Genomic DNA, 22,927 nt, shown 5'->3' with positions numbered 1-22,927 from the left:
AGCTGTGAAGGGACTTGCAGGAACTTTTTTGCCTCTGTTTTGAGAGGAAGTGGCCCTGAGTTAAGTATTTAAGCTGTGACAGAGAATGGAGAAAGTTGGATGCCTTGGAAGAGGGGTGCCCAGCAAGAAGAAATGCCCTCTGCTGCGTGCCTGGCTTCCTTCATCTGAGGCGCTATTTTACAACTGATTGTTTGCAGGACTTTAATAACTATCCTGTAAAACAACTGCAAGAAATAAAATTAAATGTTCGTATATCTAAGTAAGTAGAATGGAAAAGAAATTAATGTTTTAAGATATTTTTATTTGGCTGCGAATAAATGTGGCAGCTCTATAAAATATCACTTAGATGTTATTTTTAAACATACTTAAAGCTATTTATTTATTTATTTAAGTGGATGGGCAACACTGACTTAAAAATTTGTGTCTCCTAATTACTCCTGGTAATTTTGAGGTTCTTTGCTCTACTGTTGATTGTGCTACTGATTAGACTGCAGTGTTTTTCTAACTTGAGTTTTGAGTAAAAGCAAATGGAAAAAAGTCTTTTAATGTTTGTGAAAACTTAAGGTGTGGATGCCTACATTCAGGATGTGAAAAATTTTCTATTCAAGGGGGGACTGAAGTTACTATTCGAAGGGGTGCTGACTGGCGAAATTAAAGGACTTAGAGTGACTTTTTAATTGTACCCTGAAAAGAGTTTTTGCTGGCAACATCACATCTGTTTGTATATATGCATGTGTGTACACACACACGGACACATTCTCTCCCTCTCTTTCTCTCTCTCCATGGAGTATTTTTTTTTTTTTTTTTGTGAACAGGGTTTTGCAGGTTGTAAGGTGGAGAGAGAAGCTTATATAAACAAAACTATTGCCTGTAGGTTTACTGCAAGCTTCCAACTCTTCCTTTTCCTCTAAAATTGAGTGGCAAGTTCAATTCTGACTTCTACCCAGTAAAATACGAATTACAAACTTAACTCATGAATGAACAATGCCATTACTGCTGTTTTGATGGGGAGGAAAAGAGATGAGAAAATCATGTGTTCAGACTCAGATGTTTACCCTGATGTAGTCCTCATCTCAACCTTCTTGGATATTAAGACCATTTCAGATCTTATCTTGAAATATAACTAGCCAGTAGCACAAATGTATGTACAGTAGGTAGCTTTTGTACAAGTTAACAGTTAGTACAGTTATACATAGAAAATGATTTAAAAAGTCTAAAGATGATTATTCTTGGTATAGAGATGTAGGAGAATTATTTATATATATATATTAAATATATATATATATATATTAGAAGAATCTAGCTAAGAATTTAGACTAATTTGATAACTAACTTCTCTCTGCCTTGTAATGCAGGAGTAGACTAGCAAAACATTTACAAGCATCTCTACCTTTCTTGTTCCTTCACACAATCTGATCCGATTTCTCTATCACCAGATTGTTCGACTGACTTTTAATATTCTGTGCTGCAGCTCCAGAGGGTGAGGAGGATCCTCCTCTTCCCATTTTACAATGTGGAGAAAGCAGCTGATAGCGGGAAGGCTGCTTGCAGCACGACCAGAGCTATAGTTTGTAACACAAAGTCTGGAGGGTTATTTATGATTTGAGTGTGTTTTTATGCCAAGATAACAATGTGTAGTGAGCTTGTACTGCCAAATCATAAATGCATAAAATCTGTGTTGCTAATGGAAACGCTGACAAGCCTTTAACTGTAGTTGCCTGGCATAATAGAAATATTAAAATTTCCAGCTGCAGCTAATGTGAAATTTCTGTTCTGTTTTTGCTGGCTGGCAAATAGTGGTGGCCTCATCTCATAACAAGCTGACCAGTCCAGTATCCTGGAAACTCTTCATTGGTATTGTCGTAACACGAGCTCCGAGTCTTTAAGTCTAGATATACAGATCTAACTTAAACCTTAAACCCCAAACCTGCCTTGTTCCAAGTGAATGGACAGGAATTTTGGCATTACAAGTTAGATATACTGATAACTGAGACTTTGAACGGAGACATTAGACTTGTGTGCAGTGTTTCCAACAACTTAAACTCAAGCCAGCTGTTTTGGCAGAGACTTGAGCCTTGATGGGGACCTTTGACATTTGAATAAATTATTAATGTCAATATCCAGAGATCCAAACTGTGATGAGTCTTGGTTAGAAATGATTTCCCTTTGCCAAACCTTAGAATGTTCAAACAAACAGAGAGCCATAACAATGTTCAAGATGAAATACCTGGAACTGGTGATTGGGAGATATCCTCGAGGTTCCTGATGCTTCTGAAAATGAATTTAGAGCAGTGGCCTACCGTCGGAGGACTGATATGAAATACAGGTTTGTGGTATAGTGGGCCAAACGCAGGCCTGGAAATGAGGGATCTCTAAATTTGTTTTGTGTTGGCTTTAGCGTAGTTTTTAATGCCCCAGAGAAGGATAATTAATGCTGCAGTTCTGCTTTAACACAAAGATAGTGCTAGCTTTACGTGGAATGCAAAGAGTAGGTTAAATATTGAGAAAAGTTTCTTGACTTGTCCATGCACTGTTTATTAACTCATTCTTCTGTAGTATTCTTGTGAAAACTAGATTCATCACCAGCTGCTGTCCTTGTTTTAGGCCTATTTTACTTGATGTTATGATTACAGTATGTTTTCTAAGACATTAAGTAAAATATTACTATCCACTGTCTTTGATTCAGGCATGGTTGACTTAAATCACTCTTTCATACATGTCTATTCATTGCAAACCTTTTCATATTGGTTTGCAGCTCTGCTCCTGTCTTTATCACATAATCATCCTGGTCTTTCCCTTGCTGCTTCTTTCCATTTATATATCTTGGATTGGTTTCTCTAGGAAGTTCTTGTCTATTTGCACATTGCTTTCATATCTTAGCTGGGGTCTCATAATACCAGCCTCTACCAATGTCTAATCGTTCTTTCTGGTTTCTGCTAATAGAATTCTTCATCAATAAATTGTTAAATCTTGAAGATGCATTCAAAGGTTTCCTCATGTATGTGCTCACAGAATTCTTTTATGTCTCTTGCAAAATCTAATTCCTCTGTATTTTCAGTTGTTGTATTTGCCATTGGTAGTCTTTTTATGTCAGTATTTGAATATTTCCTTCCTGTGACTGCCTCCATTAGTGACCGAACCCAAGTATTAAAATTGCTGGAGCATTCCTCCTTTTAGTTTGGGTCTTGATATCTTGTTGCCTCTGCTTTTGTCTCAAATTGTTTCCTGTTGTTTACAACCGACTGATTGCTTTGCTGGATGTAGTACTACTATTGGACTTTAAAGTATATTGCCAGTTGACCTTAAATTTCTAATAAAGGTGGTGCTTATCTTAAAGCCTCTTTTAGCACTTGGAAGCAGTGTTTTATTTAAAGTAGGTCTTATTTTTGGTCAGGCTGCACGTGTGTGTCTTTCCCCATCTCCCTTTTGCGTTCTTCATGCTGCTTACAAGGCATGTTACAAAGTTATTACAGCACCAGCTTCAGTGGTTGTGTGTGAAATACAGTGTTAGTGCAAACCTGGGGAAAGGAGTCTGTAACAGGCTTCTTATAGGAGAGCCTTATAACTGAAAAAATAGTTAAATGGGAAAACTTTTATTCTTGGAGCAGCTGGGAGATTTGGAAATTATGTAAGTTCCATAGTGCAAGACTTTTATCTTAAAAATCCTTGGACAGATCAACTCCAGGCTACTTCTCAAGTAGCAGCATGTTTTTCACTAGAGCAGAATGGCCTTGTTGATAAGGCAGATAGAAGGGGGCTTTTTTGGGTGGCAGACTTCTTAACTATAGACAAGTTTAAATCAGACTTTCAAGCAAGTGGCCAAAAAATGATTGGGCTCAATGAATTGGGGAAAAAAAGATTAGGAACTACTTGATATTTTTCTTTTCTTTTTTTTTTTTTCTTTTATTTATTTATTTATTTATTTTTTTTTAAGAATCCTTCTTTTATGTAATGTAAATGAGTGGGAAGAGCTTATTCTACTCTTCTCTGTCCCCTTGGGAAATGAGAAGCTTTCTGGGCCTGTTGAGTTTTCCAGCTGAACAGTTTCAGTCAGTAGCCTGGGTTTTCATGTTCTAAAAAATCAGATAAATCCTGGCAAACATATTTCTATTATTTTTAGTATTTCAGAGATGTACATGGTTTTGTTGTCTGAGAGCTTGTATGTAAGAGTTCAGTGGATATCGGTATACATGTATTCCCTCTATTGTGTTTTGAGCAGTATTAAATATTCTGTTGAAGTAGCTGAAATGACTAGTGGAGTTGCTGACCAGGGGCTATTGGTGCTGCATACAGGAATTGCGCTGGAGCAGGCCACAGAAAAGTCCAAAGTAAATGTTTACGTAATAAGCTTGCACAATGGATATCTACTCTCTTTGAGATTTTATACAGCTGTGGTGGCTGTTTCTATCCAAGTAGCAAGTGGGAATGCTACAGAGCTTTGAGGGTGTTGGTAAGCATACAGATAAGTGAGATCCAGTGCACATATTCACTCAGATTCTCAGAAAGTCTTTGACAGAGTTTTACATCACCTTATTGAAGAACTTAACTTCAAGAAAGGAGATTAAAACAAAAGTAGTTTTACGGTGTGCAAGATTAAGAAGCAAAAGACTTCTTTGGACAGAAAAGAGTCAGCAATTGGATCCTTCGGGAATGGTCCCTGGTGCCGGTTTTATTCAGCAGCATCTTCAGTGAGCTGGAGAAGGGATTTAACTGTGGAATCTACACTTTTGTGAATGTCATTTAAACTCTTCCTAGTAGTTAGATGATGATGGCAAGGAATTGAGTGATCAAAAAGGTAGCAGATGAGCTTGCAGGTAGATGAATGCCAGGTAATGTATGGAAGGAAAGGTAATCTATACCATGCTTACGAGCAACTGCCAGTTCCAAGCTGAGCATCAGCGGATGAATATTTTGATGTTGTCATTTTCAGTTCTTCGAAATCATCAACTCCTCTTGCAATGATGCAACTCCCTAAAGCTAACAGGGTGCTGGGCCTCATCAGGAAGGCTATGGAAAACAAGACAACTAAATGGTTGAGGGGATGGAGCAGCTGCCTTGTGAAACTGGGGCTGACAAAGTTGGAGCTCTTCAATCGAGAGGATAAGGCGAGGGGAGATGTGATGAAGATTTACACAACCATGAAGGAAGTGATAAACTGAATTTACCCAAATTACATAGTACCAAAGCTCAGCAGGAGGGACTCAGACTAGTTTGAGATCTCAACAAATGAGAGAGAAACTTACTTATGTAGTAGGCAATGAGTATCTGGAATTCATTGCCAAAAGCAGCTATGGAGGTAGGCAGGATCATGGGTTTAGAAAGGAATTAGACAAGTATGCTGCCAGACTTTAAAGGGAATGGGTGAGATGTACTTTCCTAATGAAACCTTTATGGGTGCCTGGGGAATATGAGAGGAAAAGACAGCAGAAAGCACTTCAGGATTGCATGCTTGCTCTCTCTAAATAGCATCTCATACTGCCACTATTGGGAGCAGTATTCTGGAGTAGCTGGACCACTGGTCTGACTGAATCAAAAATTTCTTATGTTAAGTGATTTCTTCCTCCTTCTCCCTCTTTCTGCCCTCTCCCCGCCACCTCAATTTCAGAATGTTCGTTCTCAGGTAGAGCCTCATTTAATGAGCTAATGGAGTAGGATAACAGCTGAATACCTGACCTCTTTAGTCAAGAACTGATGCTTTCTCATTTATAGCTTCTGCGTCTTCATTAGCACGTTTCTTCTAAATTAAGGTGTTAACAGTAATTGGTAGGAGGGAGGGAAACAGTTATCAGAAATGTTATGGCTTCTGTTGCTTTCCTCCTACTCCTCCCCTCACTCTCACTTGTTTTATGTATCTTCTTGTCTTTTCCAGTCATATCTTCCAACAGTAGTACCATTGCATCTTTGACAAAACATTTAAACAATATTTGAGCTTTCTGAGGCAGAGATGATTTGTTAAAAATTTACATACTAGACTATATATACATATGTATTTATTTATTTAGTACTCTACACCATGGATCTGTAATTGAGGTTGTATTCTTACAAATTTTAAAAAGTTTTTTTTTTATATATAAGCCATGATTTCAGAGTTGTGCCAGTTTGACTTTTCTGGGCTCAAAGCTACTTCGGATTGGAGTAGATGACTAGAACACTGCCCCTGTTTGATTTTTCTTGGCACATCAGCTTACCCGTTTCCTAACATGATTGTATAGAAGAGTCATGTTTATAAAGGCCTTTAGTTTATTTAGATATAGGATGCCATATATATCATTATACACCGAATGGTAAGTACACCTGAAAGGGTATAGAGTGGCTCATTAAAAACAGTATGACATCTTGAGTAATTTAAATGGCATCTCAGTCTTTTAAATCTCTTGTTTCAGGAAGTTAAGAAGGATGTAGAACCCAAGGATGAAGTTCTGCCAGTCAGGAGGGAGAAATCTGGCAATGTAGCAAGTCTTGTTCAGCGTATGAGCACCTATGGGCTTCCAGCAGGAGGATTTCAGCCTCACCCCCAGCCCAAAAGCTTCAAGAAGAGTATGTAGTTTTTCCAGTTCCTTCAATTACATAAGCTGCTAAAGTGTAATTTCTTTTTCTTTTTATAAAACAATAATTGTTTAATGCCTAACTTAGTTTTAAGGCTGTTTAGAAAGCTAGAGATATAGTTATTTTCATTCTAAGCCAAATTATGCCCCGAATGCATGCCAAGTTTATATGTAGTTCTTAACGACAGCAGCAGTAAGGAATTCTCATGGGAGCAGAATTTTATACCTCTTCTAGATTCCAGAGAATATTACCTTGATTTTTCATCAGCACAGAACAGCAGTCCCTTTCAGTTTTCTGTAACTTCACATGGGCTGTGTTTATATTGTAAAGTACCTGAATGAGAACTGCAAGCCTGTTCATGATAATTAAAAAAATTCCTGGGATTATTTCTTTTGAGTAGAAAAGATTTTGGTGGTGTCTAAGAAAAGGTAGTGGAAGTCTTCCTTTGACTCTAAGTTTAACCCCGGGATAGTCAGTAGTGGAGACACTTGTGTCTTTATATTTGTACTTCCTAAATTGTTATGCTAACGTTTAAGTGAAGCTGACTAGAGAAGAGAACTTAGTACTTGCTGTATCTGAAAAACTGACTTGTGATCAGTATTTGGATGTCTCAGTTACAAGAGAGATTTCTCTAGTTTAGTCTGGCTTCATTGCTATTGTGATGAATTGTGGGCATTTGTGAAGCTTGTTTTTTAAAACTTTTTAACTGTTTTTGGTATGTTTATGCTCAGAGTTACTGTCCATGAAAGGAGAAGGGCCTCTAGATGTCTTTTAAAACCCTAAAATGAGACCAACAGATTTACAAGCTGTCAAAGCCCTCTTCTAGGCAGCTAGTGACCTTATCTTCAAAATAACTTTTTTGTGAATGTGTTCTATATACATTTATTAGTGATAGCATGTATATGCCCATTAGATACCTGCATCAACAAGCTTTTGAAAATCTAATCTTAAAGGTTAATATGTTTCCTAGTGTAATGCAACCAGGTTCCAAAAGGGAGTCAGTTTGATCTGTTACCAGTTCAGCATAATCTCACACTCATTCTGATCTCCCTAACCTTTGAACAATCCAACGATTTTCTCTTCCTTGTGTTGATTTCTAGGTGGCCCTGGTCAGGGTAATAGATACAATTTGATCTCAAACTCTGCAGCTCTGTGGCCATCCTCATTCTCCTAGAAGAAAATAGAGTTCAAGCACCTTCTTTTAAAACAATGTGTGTGTTTAAAAACAAAACAGGGGAAAAAAAACCCCACACAGCAGTTTAATTGGCATAACTGTGATCTTACAGTTCCATTTTACTAGCTGTTCCCTCTTTCCTGGAAGACTATTTAAACAGCTTCTGCAGATCCTTTTTGTTCTTGGCCTCTTTGCTTGGGCAATCGCTCACTCCCCTCAAAGTTTTTACTGCTTTAGTCATCTTTCAGTTTCTAGTTCTAACGTGGCAAAATGAAGTTTACAGTGTTAAAAACAAAGTTAAGCATCTTTAAGAATAACAGCAAGTTTCCCACATGTGGTGTATTAGATTTTATCTACCTAGGAAGTCCCATGTGTTGTTTTCATGCACAGTTCTCACTGAGTTCAGGCATTTTATATCACGTGAATAAGCTGCATGCAAGATTCCTTAGCATTAGACTGCTGCATTTATGCTGGAAAATCAAACTATGGAAGGTGTGCTAACTTGTGATAATGAAGGGCTGAATTTGGTTTACCCTGCACAAAACAAACAAAACCTGATGAGAGACAAGGTTGTTTTGGAAACACATGAATTACTCTGGGGCTGCCAGTCCAACTGTCCCACTCTACTCTATGAAGCTGGAGGATTGGTTTTCGACCTGATCAGTTAATTTCCTATGTTGATCTAAGGACTTTCAAAACTGGAAAACGCTACTTCCTAAAATGGATATAACTGGAAAAGACTACAATGAGAGCTACTTCTGTATATGAACTGCATCTGTGCTTTTTTCTTTTCTTTTTTCCCCCCACTATTCTCGAAAAAGATAGAATTATAATACAAAAAGGAGGGCTGAAATTAGATGTATACCAAATGGTCGTATGACTGTTTAATTAGCCTTTTTATTATTACCAGTTTGTTTTCTCTCTCTGAGGTAGAGAAGCATGTGCAGCCGCTTTGAATTTTTGCTTGCTTACTCCAGCTTAGACAAGTAAAAGCAGCACAGAGCAGGTGTAAAGACGACCCTAAGCCTGCCCTTCAAAGGAGGAGCCCTGAATGCGAAGTAGGAGGTAGTAAAGGCCAGTGAACCATTTATTTCAACTGTTAGACTCATAATCCTTCTTGACTGATAACAAGTTTCAGTAAAGTAACTAGGAGGGCATATTATGTGGGCAATGTCAATAGAGATAACCCATAGCTCTTTATAATATTTTTGTTTTATTTGTTTCGGTGTGTGGTGGTGTTATGTGGGGTTCTCCCCCTCTCTCTTCCCCTTTTTCCTCTTTAGAGTAGAGGTCCTATATTAGCATGTAGGAAGATGCTTCTTAACTAGGCGAGCCCTCTCTCAGCAATTTTAGATGCTGAATATTGTGAATATTGCTCAGATATCTGGCTTGTTTTGTGCTGAGAACGTTGGGTGGGGCAGTCTCTAAATGTCTGACTTTGAACTTCTGACAGTACTGGAGTAAGACAAGGAACAAATTCAGAGGCAGTATCTGCATTTGTCGTGTTTTCACCTAGCTAATCTTAAATGCTGGAGTTTGAGAATGGATGGAGTGCAAAATGTAGGGGAGAGTATGGAAATTCACAGCTGCTGTGAGCTTTAGCCCTTAAGCAAATATGATCTATATCAAGCTTGTGATTCTTTTTTTTTTTATTATTTATTTTTCACTTAAACTTGGAGGCAGATTGTTTTGAGAAGAAGCATGGGGTATGTATGGAGCTCAAGATGATGGTTGCCTTCAAGAGTTTGCTGGCTGTTCTGTTCTGGAAAAGGCCTAAAAGGCCCGATCATAGTTTGAAGAGGAAAAGCCGAAAAGCTTTCAGAGTTCAGCAGTAGCATCACTCCAGCAGGATATGTGCAGGGTAATTGTGTAATCTTAAGCTCATACACATGTGGCTGCTGAGGCTGTTGGAAGCCAGTTGAATGTTTTTCCCTATCAACGTGTCATTATGTTTTTAATGTCAGCACACTTTTAACAATTTGTGGCAAACAGTCTGTCAGTTGCTATTTATTTTAATTTTGCCTCTGTGAAACACTGCTAATTGAAGTATAGATTTAATTTCCAGATTGCGTAGTAGAACTGGAGGAAAAAGGATTTTTAGAAAGGATTTAGAAAAGTTTTTTTTTTTTTTTTTTTTTTTTTTTTTTTTTTTTTTTTTTTAATCTTGGATGAGATTAATTTGGGTTTTGAAATCTGAGTAAAGCAAATGTTAACATTACCCCCAACCTGTAGTTTAGCAAGATCTTCATTATAGCCAGAAAAGCTTTTAGCATTGTGCAGAATAAAACATTTGTTATTTCTTTTGGGATTGCTTAAACATTGGAGTCTCAAATTTACAGATTGTCTTTCAATAGCAGCCAGTTACAGCATTAGTACTTACTTGTGTTTTTTCAGATGTCAGTCAGGAAATAGCTTGAAAATCATTGAACTAGGGGCTTATCTGACTTGCTTATGTCATCGTGGTTTTTATAGCATGTTGGTAATTGGCAGTGTGATGTTTACTCATTTGTAATTGCCAGTGTGGGAAACACAGTATTTTTTCAAGCTGCATCTATGGTATAGCTACCTAGTTTAAGTAACACAAGCAAGCTGGAAGACCAGACACAGTCTACTTTTTCTGATAATTTTCAGGTGTTCTAGTCAAATTTGATCCTCTGGAGAGTCGAGTGTGGAAAAATCAGTTCTTTTTAAGTGTTCTTATTTTTGGGATTTCCCTTCTCTCAGAATCCAAGAAGCGGCAGTGTAAAGTGCTGTTTGAGTACATCCCGCAGAATGAGGATGAACTGGAACTCAAACTGGGTGATGTTATTGACATCAACGAAGAGGTAAGTTGTTTTACAGAACTGATCATCTCTTCATTTGACCAAAAGCGATACTATTTTTGGCAGAATACTTGAATTATAATGTTGGAGAAGTAGTGTAGGAAGTGTGAAGGCTAAAATTGATAGTTTAGAAGTTTTCTCTCAGAATCTAATCCTAAATCCATACATGCTAGATATATAAAGGAAGTATTTGATCTTTGCAGCAATAAATTATGATTCATTGCATTGATTTCTTTTTCTAAAGACTCTTACAGTATTTTGGCTCTGTTTGATCCTTACTTCTAGGGCACTTAACCTACAACTATTTGATCAATTGCCTATAATTTTACATATCCTAACTTGGTTTAGATGAAAAATGTTATTTGACCTGATTTTCCAGTTCTGCACTTTTCCTGTGAAGTCCTTCATCGCTGATCAAGATAGGAACAGTAGCCAGTGCAACAAACAGTACAATATACTTAAACCACTTGCTCAAAAATACAGAACATAAGAATGGATTTATCTAACATGTCAGAGAAGACCAAGTAGCCAAACGGAACAAAAATGTTACAGCAATTTGAAACAGTTATTGTATTTTCTTAAGGAAATGTGGATTTGGGGGTCATGCTGTGTGTGTTCCCTCTCTTATTTTTTGTTTTTTGTTCAGTACCTGTCCTTCCTACCTTGATGTACCCACCTGGCTAATTTAAACAAAGAGTAAATATTTCAAAGATGACATACTTCTGCAGAGTTTCATGGGGGAAGGGGAGGAAGGGAAGGAGAGCCTTCATAGAGCAGTCTTTTTACCTAAGAGGTGTTGAGAACACATCTGTTTCTTTAAAAACAAAATAAAAAAAATCACATACAGGAAATGCACTTAGCTTAATGACTTGAAAATACAAACTTGCAGTAGCCAGCCTGTGCTACTTACACTGCTACTAAAGCTACATGCTTATTTTTACTGTATTATGCCAGTATATGTGCTCTACATTTGGACAGTGTCAGTGCCTTTATTTTACCCAGCAGCTTTTTTTAGTGACTGAATTAAACTGAATTGCTGTGATGAGTTGCTGTATAACTATGGGAGCTGTTCTGAGGATGACTGTTAATCAAATGTTAATAGGTGGTAAAATGCTGTAGCAAACTATTAAGACAGAGCTGTTGGCATGCTGTGGTGCAACAGCTTATGATGCTGTAGGATATGCGTTTTTATGTAGGATAGATCTGTCAGATATAGATTTGCTTCACAAAGCTGTAGTAACGGGCAAGAAACGTGAAGAATTTTAGAAAATACTACTGGCTGTAGAATATGCTGAGACAACTTGTCTCGAACATCTTCATTAATGTGAAGCAATCCTTACTTTTCTTTAGATATAAAAGGTGTTAGATAGATAGATAGATAAATTTTACTTTAAGGAGAGAGCGTTTAGTCACTTTTTTTGCAGAGGGGGAAAAAAATGAAGTAAAACTAACTCCTGCAAGGGGATTATTTCTACCTATTACCCCTGAAAATATTCCAGTATTTATCTGAATACACATTTACATTTATAAATGTAAATTTAACAATTTACAATTGTTTTTATAAATTGAGAAGTTAGTAACTTGCACTAATGTTCATGAAATCTGAGTTGGAGGCAGGTGGGTTCAGAAAGTAAACGGCTAATATTGAAGAGAAAGCAGGCTACAAGGATCAGAAGTAGCTGTTAGTGAAGAAGCCTGTTCGCCTGTGTGACTGAATCTATGGTGTGTGGGTTTTTTTTTTTTATTTTCCATTTTACGTAACATGCTAAGTTATGAATGCAAAATACACACTTAAAGTGTGTGTGACAACTGTATAATTTCTGCAAACTTTTTGTTTCTGCTTCATATCTTTCCTTTCCCCCTACTTCTGTCAGATGGAGAAATAAGTAGTAGATTTAGTTTAGTTTATATTATACTTAAAACATTTGTATGCTGTTATCAAGTGTAATCTATTTTTAAAACCTGTTGTAAGCTAATTTCATATGACTTCATAAATTTTTCTAAAATCAAATTGGAGGAAACTTCTTGTTTTAATCATTTTTCCCCTTTTCTTGGAAGTCTTGAGTTACTATCTTAATAGAAATAAGCTGCTTGAAATTCACACTCACATGCACAAAAAAGTACTGATATGAATGTACCAGAACTTCAACTCCCTCTTGTGGAAATTTTATTCTGTAGTAAGATTTTTGAAATCGAAGGTAGTATTCTGAAATCATTGCACTTAAATGTTATAATCTGGACATACATAGATGCTTCATAAGCTCTACTAAAGTGATTTGAGCCTTTGTGCTTTTTTTTTAATGTTTGTGAAAGGTACTTCCTCTGGCAGTAAAATTCATACATAGTGGTTGGGGTTTGTTTCTTTTTAAGACAGCATGATGAAGAGGCTGAAATAAATATGCTCAGGAAACTTTTTTCTGTTTCTGAAGGTCTCTCAATTGCCACCTGCTTTGCTGGTTGATACAGGGCTTTGATAGCCTCAGTTCACAGCAGAAGAGTGAATGGCAGCTTAACTTGCTTTCTCTATTGGAAGCATTAAAATTCTTTTTTTTTTTTGCCTCTATGGTAGTATTTGAGTCAAGACATTTAAATTTTAGTTTTGTGTAATGTAGCATGTAAAGCAAGAGGAGCTGAAGCCCAGTCAGAAATGTCAGTGGTCTGGACTTCAAATTATGTTTGGAAGACCAAATTCTCAATTTGAACTATCTAGAGAGAAAGCTGCATTTGAGAACAAGGATGTCTTTAAAATGTTCTTTTTGTTCCCTGCCTCTCTTTGCGGCTGCCAGGTTTTGTATGCGCCTCACTTGTCTGAAGATAGCCTAACATTTAAAAATTATGTCTGTGTGTCAGGCATAGTGACCTAGAACACAAGGCTAAAAAAAAGATTATGTAAACAAACACTATTTCTTTTCTTGTTTCCTTTTCTTTCTCATCTAAAAACATTTTCCAGCCCCCAAACAGAGCAAATAAAATATTTTGAAAATTTATTTTTAATCCTGTTTTTAGTGTTGCTATTAGGCAGGTAACTTCAGTTTTTTTAGGTGTGTCTTGAAAACTGTTCCTAAATAAATTTAAGAGCCCAATTCTTACAGAATCTGCTGGCAATTATTCTTTATGCATGCCCAACATCTATTGATCCTGCTTTGGACTGCAGGATTTTCGTAAGTGTTCTTCCATTAAATTTTGGAGCATTTAAGTGAACTTGCACACTAGGAGTCTGGGCACAAAACAGAGCATTGTGGAGTCATTATATTCTTGAATTCCTAAACAAGTGTTCAGTGTGAAAATAGACTGTTTTGTGAATAACAAAGCTAACAGAATTTGGCATACAGTGAACTTGTACAGAAAGAACTTCTGCATGCCACCAGAAAAATCTTCTTATCTCTCAACCACCGTTGTTGGCAGGATGTTGTAGTGATAGAAGTGACAAGCAATGGCTTTCTTGTTCTTCTTTTGTCCTGGTGGTTCTACGTCTTTGGTAGGTTTCTTTTAAAGAGAAATCGTAGCCATTTGAACTTCTCTGGAGTTATTTTTAAAACTTTGTAAGTGACATACAGATGGAATATGTATTTCTAAAATTGCTTAGTCTGCTATAGTTGATTGTTGAAACAACAGCTGTATTTAGGTTTGCTTTTGCTTTACTAATAATGTGCAAAATCTCTCTATACAGGTAGAAGAAGGCTGGTGGAGTGGAACACTAAATGGCAAGTCAGGATTGTTTCCTTCAAACTTCGTGAAAGAATTAGAATTGACAGATGATGGAGAAACACAAGACACTCTGGATGACACAGGTGGTAATCTGATGTGTTGGAAATCCTCAGTAAAGTCTTTTTACGTCTTGGTTATAACTTGGTTTTAGTGAAACAAAGGTAGCAAAGAGCGCAAGCTGCCTGACAGCCTGTCTATTTCTTTACGTGTTTCTAGAAAATATTGCTACTGAGGATTGAAGTTGCATAACGTTCTCCTAATAATTTTCTCCTAATACGTTTCTAATAAAATTGCAGTTAAGGCCTTGATCTTACAAATGCATAGTCTGTATTTTAATACTAGAATTTTTATCATGTTTGGAGTTGAGCTTTTTTAGTATTGGGATATAAAATTTTATTTTCATTCAACAATTTTTATTCAGTGTCTCATTCTAGACATGAGTCTGCTAACGTTGTAAACTTCTAACCATATCAGTTGAAATTTAAAACATAAACTCTTTGAAGAGCCTCAACTTAAAATGAATTCTAAGAGGGAGGCCCTGATTTCTTTTCTAAGAATAAAGTGTTTTCAATGTAATGTCTGTCCAAAATATAAAAATGGACAATGGGTCAGACATAAACTGCTTAGATTTTTTTAAAGGCTATTTAAATTTAGCCATTCCTTTATGACTGTGACTGTATAGCTAAGATAGAAGCAGAAGTAGACTGTCTGTAGTTGAGTAGTAGTTATGTGTTGAGTGGGTGCCAAGCAGGTGCATGCTTTAAAGGAAATGGCTTGGTCTGTTACCTTGAAACTGTACTTCAGAGGCCAGTCTTTGAAGACCTGTCTGAAGACTGGGAGCTTGAGACATGATACTACTGAAATGAGAACATTTGTTATCTGTAGTGTCTTACAGCCATTTTTAAACATTAATTTACTTTATAATGTTCAAAGGAAAAAGTGGATTTTTTTTTTGTAATAGTGTGCACTCTTATTTACAAGATGTTCTGTGTTACCTGTTTCTAACAAGGATGTGCTCACAGATGGGAAAGAAAATATCTGACTTAGATAATTTTTTTTGTTTTTGTAAATTCTGGAAACGGTTGAAATAATGCTAACCGGGAATTGTTTGATTTGTGCAGTCTCAAATAGTTCAGTAGCTATCTTCTTGGAGTTAAAGATCACCAAGTTTAGTAGTATCTGGTAAGATAAACTTACAAATGTGTGTGTCAGTCTTAATTCTTGAATACCAAGCTCGATGAGACTTAACAGTAACTCAAAGTGATTGCGATTTCTGTCAGTAACTAACATGATGCGACTTCCACCTTCTCACACTCCCAAAGGGTTTTATTTAATGCTCAGTACTTTACAGTCAGAATCTCAAGTATATGCTGTCTCTCCACATTCCTGAGAAACAGTAAGTGCCACGTTCACCGAGCTGTGTGCTTTCAAACAAAGATGCAACTCGGAATTCGTATCAATGAAAATTTTAATTCTCTTTTAGATATCTGAGAGGGAAGTAACTAAGTAAAGAATAACATGGTTGAGAAAGGATGAGAAATTGAAACTCAGAGCTATGCAAAATCATAGTATTGTCAAAATCCCTTTAATTTATAACTGAAGGAAGAGGTCTGCTTAAATCCTTGTTGCATTCCCAGGCATCTGTACACTGGAAAGAACTTAGTTGAAAGGCTAAAAGCTTATATGGAGACTATTTTGAGTTTGACTTACAAAGCTTTCTAATTTCAGATGTGGAATTCTATACTTAGGAGTTTGCCTATAAGTACTAGTTTGTAGGTTTTAAGAGATTTGACTAATAGAAAAAATAAACAAATATTGTCTTAGCAGCTTCTAACACCCAAATTCAATTCTTCCCTGTGCTTCTTTCAGGGGAAAAATAAATATTACCCCTTAAACTTGAAAGATACTGACAAGAATCCCAAATACTTGTGTTATTTAGCAGTGATTAAAATCAAATGACTATATCTGATTTGAATGTTTAAGTAATTAAGACTATGTCCTGAAGTGTTACCAGACTTAAAGGTTACTTAAAACATAATTAGGAACTTGCTCAGGTATTTTTCGTAGTTCATTTTGAGGAATAGAAAAGTTTCACTTTAGTGTCTTGAGAGAAACCACTTTCTACCGCTGAAACACAATTTTCTCTTTGCTTTTGAAATGTGGTAGGGCTCATTATGGACCTTACTAGTTATTGTTTTCAGCAGCTATAGTTGTGCTGCAGCAGGCAAGCTTTTATATGTGATGTTGAACAGCACACCTTCAAATGAATGCATAAGCAATATTTCATAAAACTAATGAAAAATTTAATGTTGATAATAACAGATTGTGCAGCCTCGATGGTATTTGAAATGACAAGAAAGAATAGTGATCTACTTCTAGTTGCTAGAATATTTAGTGCACTAATAGTGTCATTTTAAATGGTCTTATGCTTAATGCTATAACTAGAACAAAATACAAGGGGAGGAGAACTACAATAATGTACTTAGAAAACCTAGCAAGAGTAGTACACACAGCTGTGTGGTTTTTTCTCCCCTAAGAGAAATAGTTTCAGAAATTATTTTTTTTATTTCATTTTATTTTATTATTATTATTTTTTTTTAATTTCAGAGTCTGTTTTCAGTGGTCCTACCTCACCTGTGGCCTCTCCAGGAAATGGAAGTGAACCTGGATCTGGACCAATTACACAGCCAAAGAAAATCCGAGGTGTTGGTTTTGGAGATATCTTTAAAGAAGGCTCAGTAAAACTTAAGACAAGATTATCCAGTAATGAATCAGAAGATAAAAAGCAAGATAAGGTGTGTAATGGTTCATGTTATTTGGGGGTTTCCTTGATAATTAAAGAAGTGTGGGATCTCCAGACATCATATCTTGCAGATATTAAACACACTGGTCATTTTAAAATGTGTCAGTGTTATTCCATAACAGTACCTTAATCATTTCATGGGGTAATCAGAAAGAAAGTCAAGAGCGGTCTCTTGCATTTAAAACCAAAACTCAGATTTCTTTCCTAGTAATTTATATTCAACGTTGATTTTAAAAGGTCTATTCAAATGTCTTGATGTTTAAAAAATCAGAGGAGAGAACAAAGCTGGTATAAAAGTTATTGTTTCAAAGCCACGTGGCTTAAGAAACAGTAAGTTCTCTAAAACATCTACAGTACTAAGACTGGATTAAGAATAGTGATAAGTGAATGCAGTAGGTTTTGATGCTTGTCTTTATTTGAAAAAGTGGAAGAATTTCCATAGGCTGGTTTGGGGATTCTTAACCTCACAATAAAGAGGGAATGAAGGCAGGCTTGGTCAAGGAATTTTTTTTTCACCACTTTTTGTGATGTCCAGAAGTGCAGAGATGTGTGGTGTGGTTGTATGCATTTTTTTTTTCTTCTGATCTGGAGTAAGACATCTGAATCTTTCTATACCGATTGTATTTGACATTTAAAACAGATTTTTTTTTTTTAACATTTTGGTGAGTATTGAGATTGCTGTACTAGCTGTCGTGCATAATGGGCAATATCTTTTGAAGAGTGAATGGGAATGGGGCAGTCTTGTTCTCAACTCATAACAAGTTTAGGAGAGTACAGATAGTGTGATGATAGTGTAGTTACTTTAATTTGAGGCTTTTTTTAATTTGAATTTGAGAGAGCTTTTGTCCTTCAGAAGCAAAATAGCAATAGTCATGTCTTTAGCTTGAACTTACGCACACTTTATACCAAGAGCTTATATATCGATCTTAAGTTTTCGATAAATGAAAGCCAACTGAAATAATTCAGCATTTCTGTTTTTATTTGGATGAACAATTGAAGAAAGCTTTTAAAATCTTTGACCGATTTGGCTTTTTTGGGCTGTGAGTTATGTTCACTGAAACTGTCTGAGGGGGAAGGAAGAAGTCTTGCTTTCCAATTCTGATTTCCTATGCTTTGCTAACATATTCGTGCAGGCATGATGTTTTTGTCTACTCTTTGAGTTAGATCAGAGAAGTTACCTGGTTGAAAATTAACAGCATCTTTTCAAGTTATTCTCAGTCAGATCAGTTGACTGATCTGGTCTCCTCTGCCTCCAGAGAAATGGTTACGGTGGTGCAGTGCGAAAGGTGAAGTGAGGGCAGAGAGGAAAGAGTCGTCCGGCAGAGGGGTACGGACAGAGACTTCTGAATCTTCTCCGCCCGTGGCAGTGCGGAGAGAAATGCTCATCACGCCACGGGCAGACTGTGCATCTTCTTTGTTTCTGACTCGGTCAAAACTTCCCATAAGTCAGAATACCAAAATTATGAGTGCGTCGTCTTCTGTTTACCTTCTGGGGAATGTGAGCTCCTAATATAGGCACGTTAATTTTCCTGTGTTCTCTCTAGGCCCTTTCTTCAAAGTAGGAGTTTGTGGGAGCTGTTGCACCTTCGTGCAAACGCTGTCACAGCAGGCGGTCCGGCGCTTTCGCTTTGTTTTCCGCTCGTGAGATTGATTGTTCAAAAGTTTCAGGGTTTCCTATTTTCTAGCTTGTACCTTGGGAGTGTAATTATCCTTTCTAAGATATGTTGAAATAGTATGAAGTCTGCTCAGCCATCAGAAACTGTGTTACTTGACTGCGTATAAGCACTAAAATATGTTGGCGCTCTTTTGTTAGTTGGCCTGTCTGGTAAGTTGTTGTAGGCTGTTTCTCAAGAAGGCAGGAAATGAAGTGAGAAAACAGTTTTGCAGGGCTTAGAAACAATGAAATAAACGGTTGCATTTTGGATGTAACATTCCACTTATCTTTTGTACTTTTGCCAAAATAATCCCACAAGCAGATGGGGCCAGCGTGAAAGAATGACGAGTTAATTTTCATTAAGTTTTTGCTAAAATTGATGGATTCTTAATATTTGTGCTTGACTCGCTTTGCAAGATGTAGGGGTGATTGAAGGGCATTCTCCGTGTTCAAGGCAGTAAGGAAGAAGTATGCCTTCAGGAAATCCTGGAGGAGAGAGGGCTTTTTTCTGTGGGGACTGGTAGTCAATACAGACAGGAAAAGTCTCATGTATTTCAAGCACTTGAGAGCATATGTGCTGTTGCAAGCTTCGGTAAAATAGGTTTTAGTAAATTCCAGCATCCTGAGTAGGTTCAGGTTATTTATATTCTGTCTACCTAAACCTCTCACACTTGTAATTGCTTCTTGTTTTGGTAGAGGAGATGTAGAAAACTATTTTCATGTGCTGGTAAAATTATTTAATCTCACAGAAGTTATTTTAGTGCTTCCTCTATATAGCGCTCCGGGGATAGTTAAATTGCATATGTTCTCTGAGACTGTCCCAAATGACTAGCTTCCTCTGCAGTATGTCTTGTGTATCAAACACCAGCCCACAGACAAGATGTGTTTTCAAGGAGAGTAAATCTAATTTCTCTATCAGTAGAAATTGTATGAAGTCTAATTGTAAATAAAAATGAACAGAGGCAGTGGTATTTTTTACATCAGTAGGACTGTTCGGGTGGCTTAGGTAAGCACCGATTATCAGATCATACTTGGCATTTGTAGCTTGTTATGATTGTGAAGAAAAAGATGTACCTGAAGTTGTCTGACTCATCCTTGACCGCTCAGTGAGTTTGAAATGAAAATTGGAACAAATGTTGTTAGATGTTAACTCTGAAACATGGTACCGGTTGAGATGTCATTATGGTTTATCGATACAGAAGAAATCGTTAGCATTTTTTTTTAATCTGTTTTGGTTGTGTTCTGTGACAGCTGAGAGGAGCTCAAGGAATTTGGAATAGCTGCTTTTAAACGCTCTTACAGTTCTGTGAGTAGTTAAAACCTGAATGTCTCTTCAGGAGATGATGTATGGTTGCTAAATATTCCCGCTTTATTCCAGTGCAAAGTAAACATGGTTAGACTGAATTACCTTCATCGTAAGTCTCAAATAACCAGTTCTGTTCTGTACTGAAGTAGGCAATTTCAGGGTTACTCTACTCAGGATACTGAAAAATGATTGCAAGACTGTATATATCTGTCAGTATCCTGAGATTTACTTCCAGTCTGGAAACTGCATACTTCATCTTTGATCAATAGGCACAACTTTTATTGGTTTCTCTGTAATGAGAAAGTCAAACACATGGGAACGTCTCAGTGCATCACTTGGAAGTGGTGATTCATGTATCAGCTACTGAAAATCTGGGTGTTTCCTGTTGCGTAAGCAAAAAAATCCTTTTGACTGCTATTTTGTTAATGTAGTTCTCTTTCATTTGTGTAGCCACCATCTAACCATCCACCTGGAACAAAACTAATGCATTTTCCTAGTATCACGAAAGTGGAGAACTCATCAGAAGCAACAAAATTGGAAATTGAAAGTAAACCAAAAGGTAAGGTTAATCAGAATTGCATCTGTTACTTGGTAGTCTTCTATAGAGGCGAAAAGAGTTGTCAAAGCAGTTTGTTTTCATGTTTAAAATCTTAAAATTTTCTCTAGACTGAGTACTTATGTAGTGTTGTTCAAGGAGTTCTGCAAATGCAAAATAGTCTGAAACAGTTTTTGCTTGCATTTTTGTGGAAGCTGAATCAAAGATTTTTGGGAGGACATTTTCTAGCAGAAAGTAAGACTAGAGTATCCATTTTTATTGCAGTAGCTTTTTTACATTGATTTGGTAAGCTGACAAACTGACTTTCATTCTGTCTAGTTTTTAGTTTTTTAGCTGAGATGATGAAAATCTGTTGCTGTGGAGTAGTCCACTCAATTTCTGTCTCTAGGCTATAAAATTGTCTTTTTGTTCTCGGAATCTACTGTGGAGTTGCTAGTGTGCACACTAGCATTAATTGTGTACTCGTATTTCATTGAAGTCTGTTCTCCAGGTAATCCAGTTCTATTACTGTCCTGTTAAAAAAAAAAAAAAATCAAAGTTACCTTTAAAACACCTAAGACTTCATTTGATTGCTAAATTGTGTGGTTTTAACTGGAAAGATATTTCTTTTTATAAACTTTAATCAAGCCAACTCAAAACTTCTTGTGGGAATGTCAACGCTGCATCAAAATCAGCTTCTGTTGTCTGATCTGTGGACAGCTCAGCCTTGTTCCAAAAAAGATGAGTTTTTTTTCAATGTCTGTATTATTGTATTTTCAAATGTAATTTTTTCTTATACCAAAATAAGGAATTTATGCATATTTCACTCTGAATAATTTTCAGAATTCAGAAAACTAAAACAATTCACTTTCTTGCTTATATTTAGAAGTTACCTAATCATAGCAGAGCTAAGCGGCAGGTTTGTTGGTAAAAGCCCTAGCTTATCTGTAGCTAAAACAGTGCAAGGCATCCATGCCATTTTAGCTGTCTGTCTTGGTGAGTTGGCTGGCTGTAACTAACATGGCCACGTTCACAAATACCCAGTTACTCTCTAGGAGTGCCTGAAGTAATGGGCTAATAGCAACTAATGCTTAAACTTTGCCATTGCAAGACAAAGAATAAATCAAATTACGTAAGATATGTTCAGCTGATGGAAACTATTACTTAGCTGTAACTTATAAATCTTTACTTAACTTTAAAACTGGGATAGTTTGGGGATCTTGCGTTTGAGCACTATTGCTGTAAATGCTCCTCTGCAGAGCCAACGTGACAACGTGTGGTACTGTGCATCACGAAATTTGGCTTGGATTCGTTTTTATTTAGAAGTTTTAGCCACGTCTCACTAAAAAGTCTGAACTAATCTAACAGAGTTGGAGGGTCCGTACTGAAGAACACCGTTTATTTAGCTGTTTTCATAATTTCAAATGCCCAAAGCGTGGCAGTTGGACTAATGTAGTAGCCGAGCCATGCTGAGTTGTTTGATTTAACCTCTGCTCCCCAAAGAAACAAAATAATCTGAAAGGAACATAAACACTTTAGTGAAAGATGTAGTAGGAGAACAAAACAATGTCTATGTACAACATTTAAAGAGCATCTTATACCCTTATAGAGAAAGCTTTTTCATTCAGTGTTTTTATTTTAATATAGACCTCATTCTTATACTTTATGTACATCATCCTCAGTTTTGAGAGAGAGTTTAAAACAATCTGTGTTCAATATGTTAACAGACATCTCTAAACTGTTTAGACTAGTGTGGCTTATTTTGATGTGCCTCTTCTATTTCTGGAAAGCTTGTTTTTTAGATACTTGTACCAGAGACCAAAAAAATTTGATCCCTCTTCCCTCCTTTCCCCACCCCCTCATATATATTCAAGTACATCATCTGTTATTCCTGCTACTGTGTTAGTAGTTCTGAGTCTCTGGAAAATATATAATATTAAGCAACAGTATAATCAAAAATAGCTGTTAATCTTCAGATTTAATATTATTTTTTAAATATAGGGTTCTATTTAAGTGCTAGAAAATGAAACAGGACCTTTTCATTATCTCAATTAGTTTGCGAGCCTGGTATTTTGTAAATAAGGTGGCAAGATGGCAAAGTGTCAATAGCCTGAGCTTAGCCGGGTGCGTTTCTCGGGAGGAGCTGACTGCCCGGTTTTGCAGCCTGGCACCTATAGATGACTTGAGAAGCCGGCAGAGCTCAGCACACCCGCCAGTTCCAGCCTTCCCCGCAGCGGCCGCCGCAGCGTGCCGCGTTCCCGATCTGGCCCGGTTTTCCGCGGATTGTGGGACTTTTTGTGTGCGCGGCAGAGGAGATTGGTGAGGGGTTGTGTCCATCAGCTGCGCTGAGCGGGTCTTCCGTGCGGTAAGGATTTTTAC

General features: G+C 36.9%; 1 protein-coding gene across 1 annotated transcript in view; it reads left to right on the top strand.

Moving 5' to 3' along the window:
• The window catches only part of CD2AP (CD2 associated protein), an 83,737-nt gene that overhangs the window by 34,407 nt on the left and 26,403 nt on the right, over positions 1 to 22,927 (top strand). Inside the window, exons 3-7 of the mRNA XM_062573218.1 lie at positions 6,384 to 6,537; positions 10,445 to 10,545; positions 14,213 to 14,333; positions 16,858 to 17,045; positions 20,464 to 20,572. Of these exons, the coding sequence (XP_062429202.1) occupies positions 6,384 to 6,537; positions 10,445 to 10,545; positions 14,213 to 14,333; positions 16,858 to 17,045; positions 20,464 to 20,572 (673 nt within the window). The remainder of the gene's footprint in view (positions 1 to 6,383; positions 6,538 to 10,444; positions 10,546 to 14,212; positions 14,334 to 16,857; positions 17,046 to 20,463; positions 20,573 to 22,927) is intronic.

This window comes from Rhea pennata, chromosome 3 (assembly GCF_028389875.1).
Source record: "Rhea pennata isolate bPtePen1 chromosome 3, bPtePen1.pri, whole genome shotgun sequence".
Classification (NCBI taxonomy): Eukaryota; Metazoa; Chordata; class Aves; order Rheiformes; family Rheidae; genus Rhea; species Rhea pennata.
Note: the sequence above shows the minus strand (reverse complement) of the source record. Positions and strands in the feature narration are given on the sequence as shown.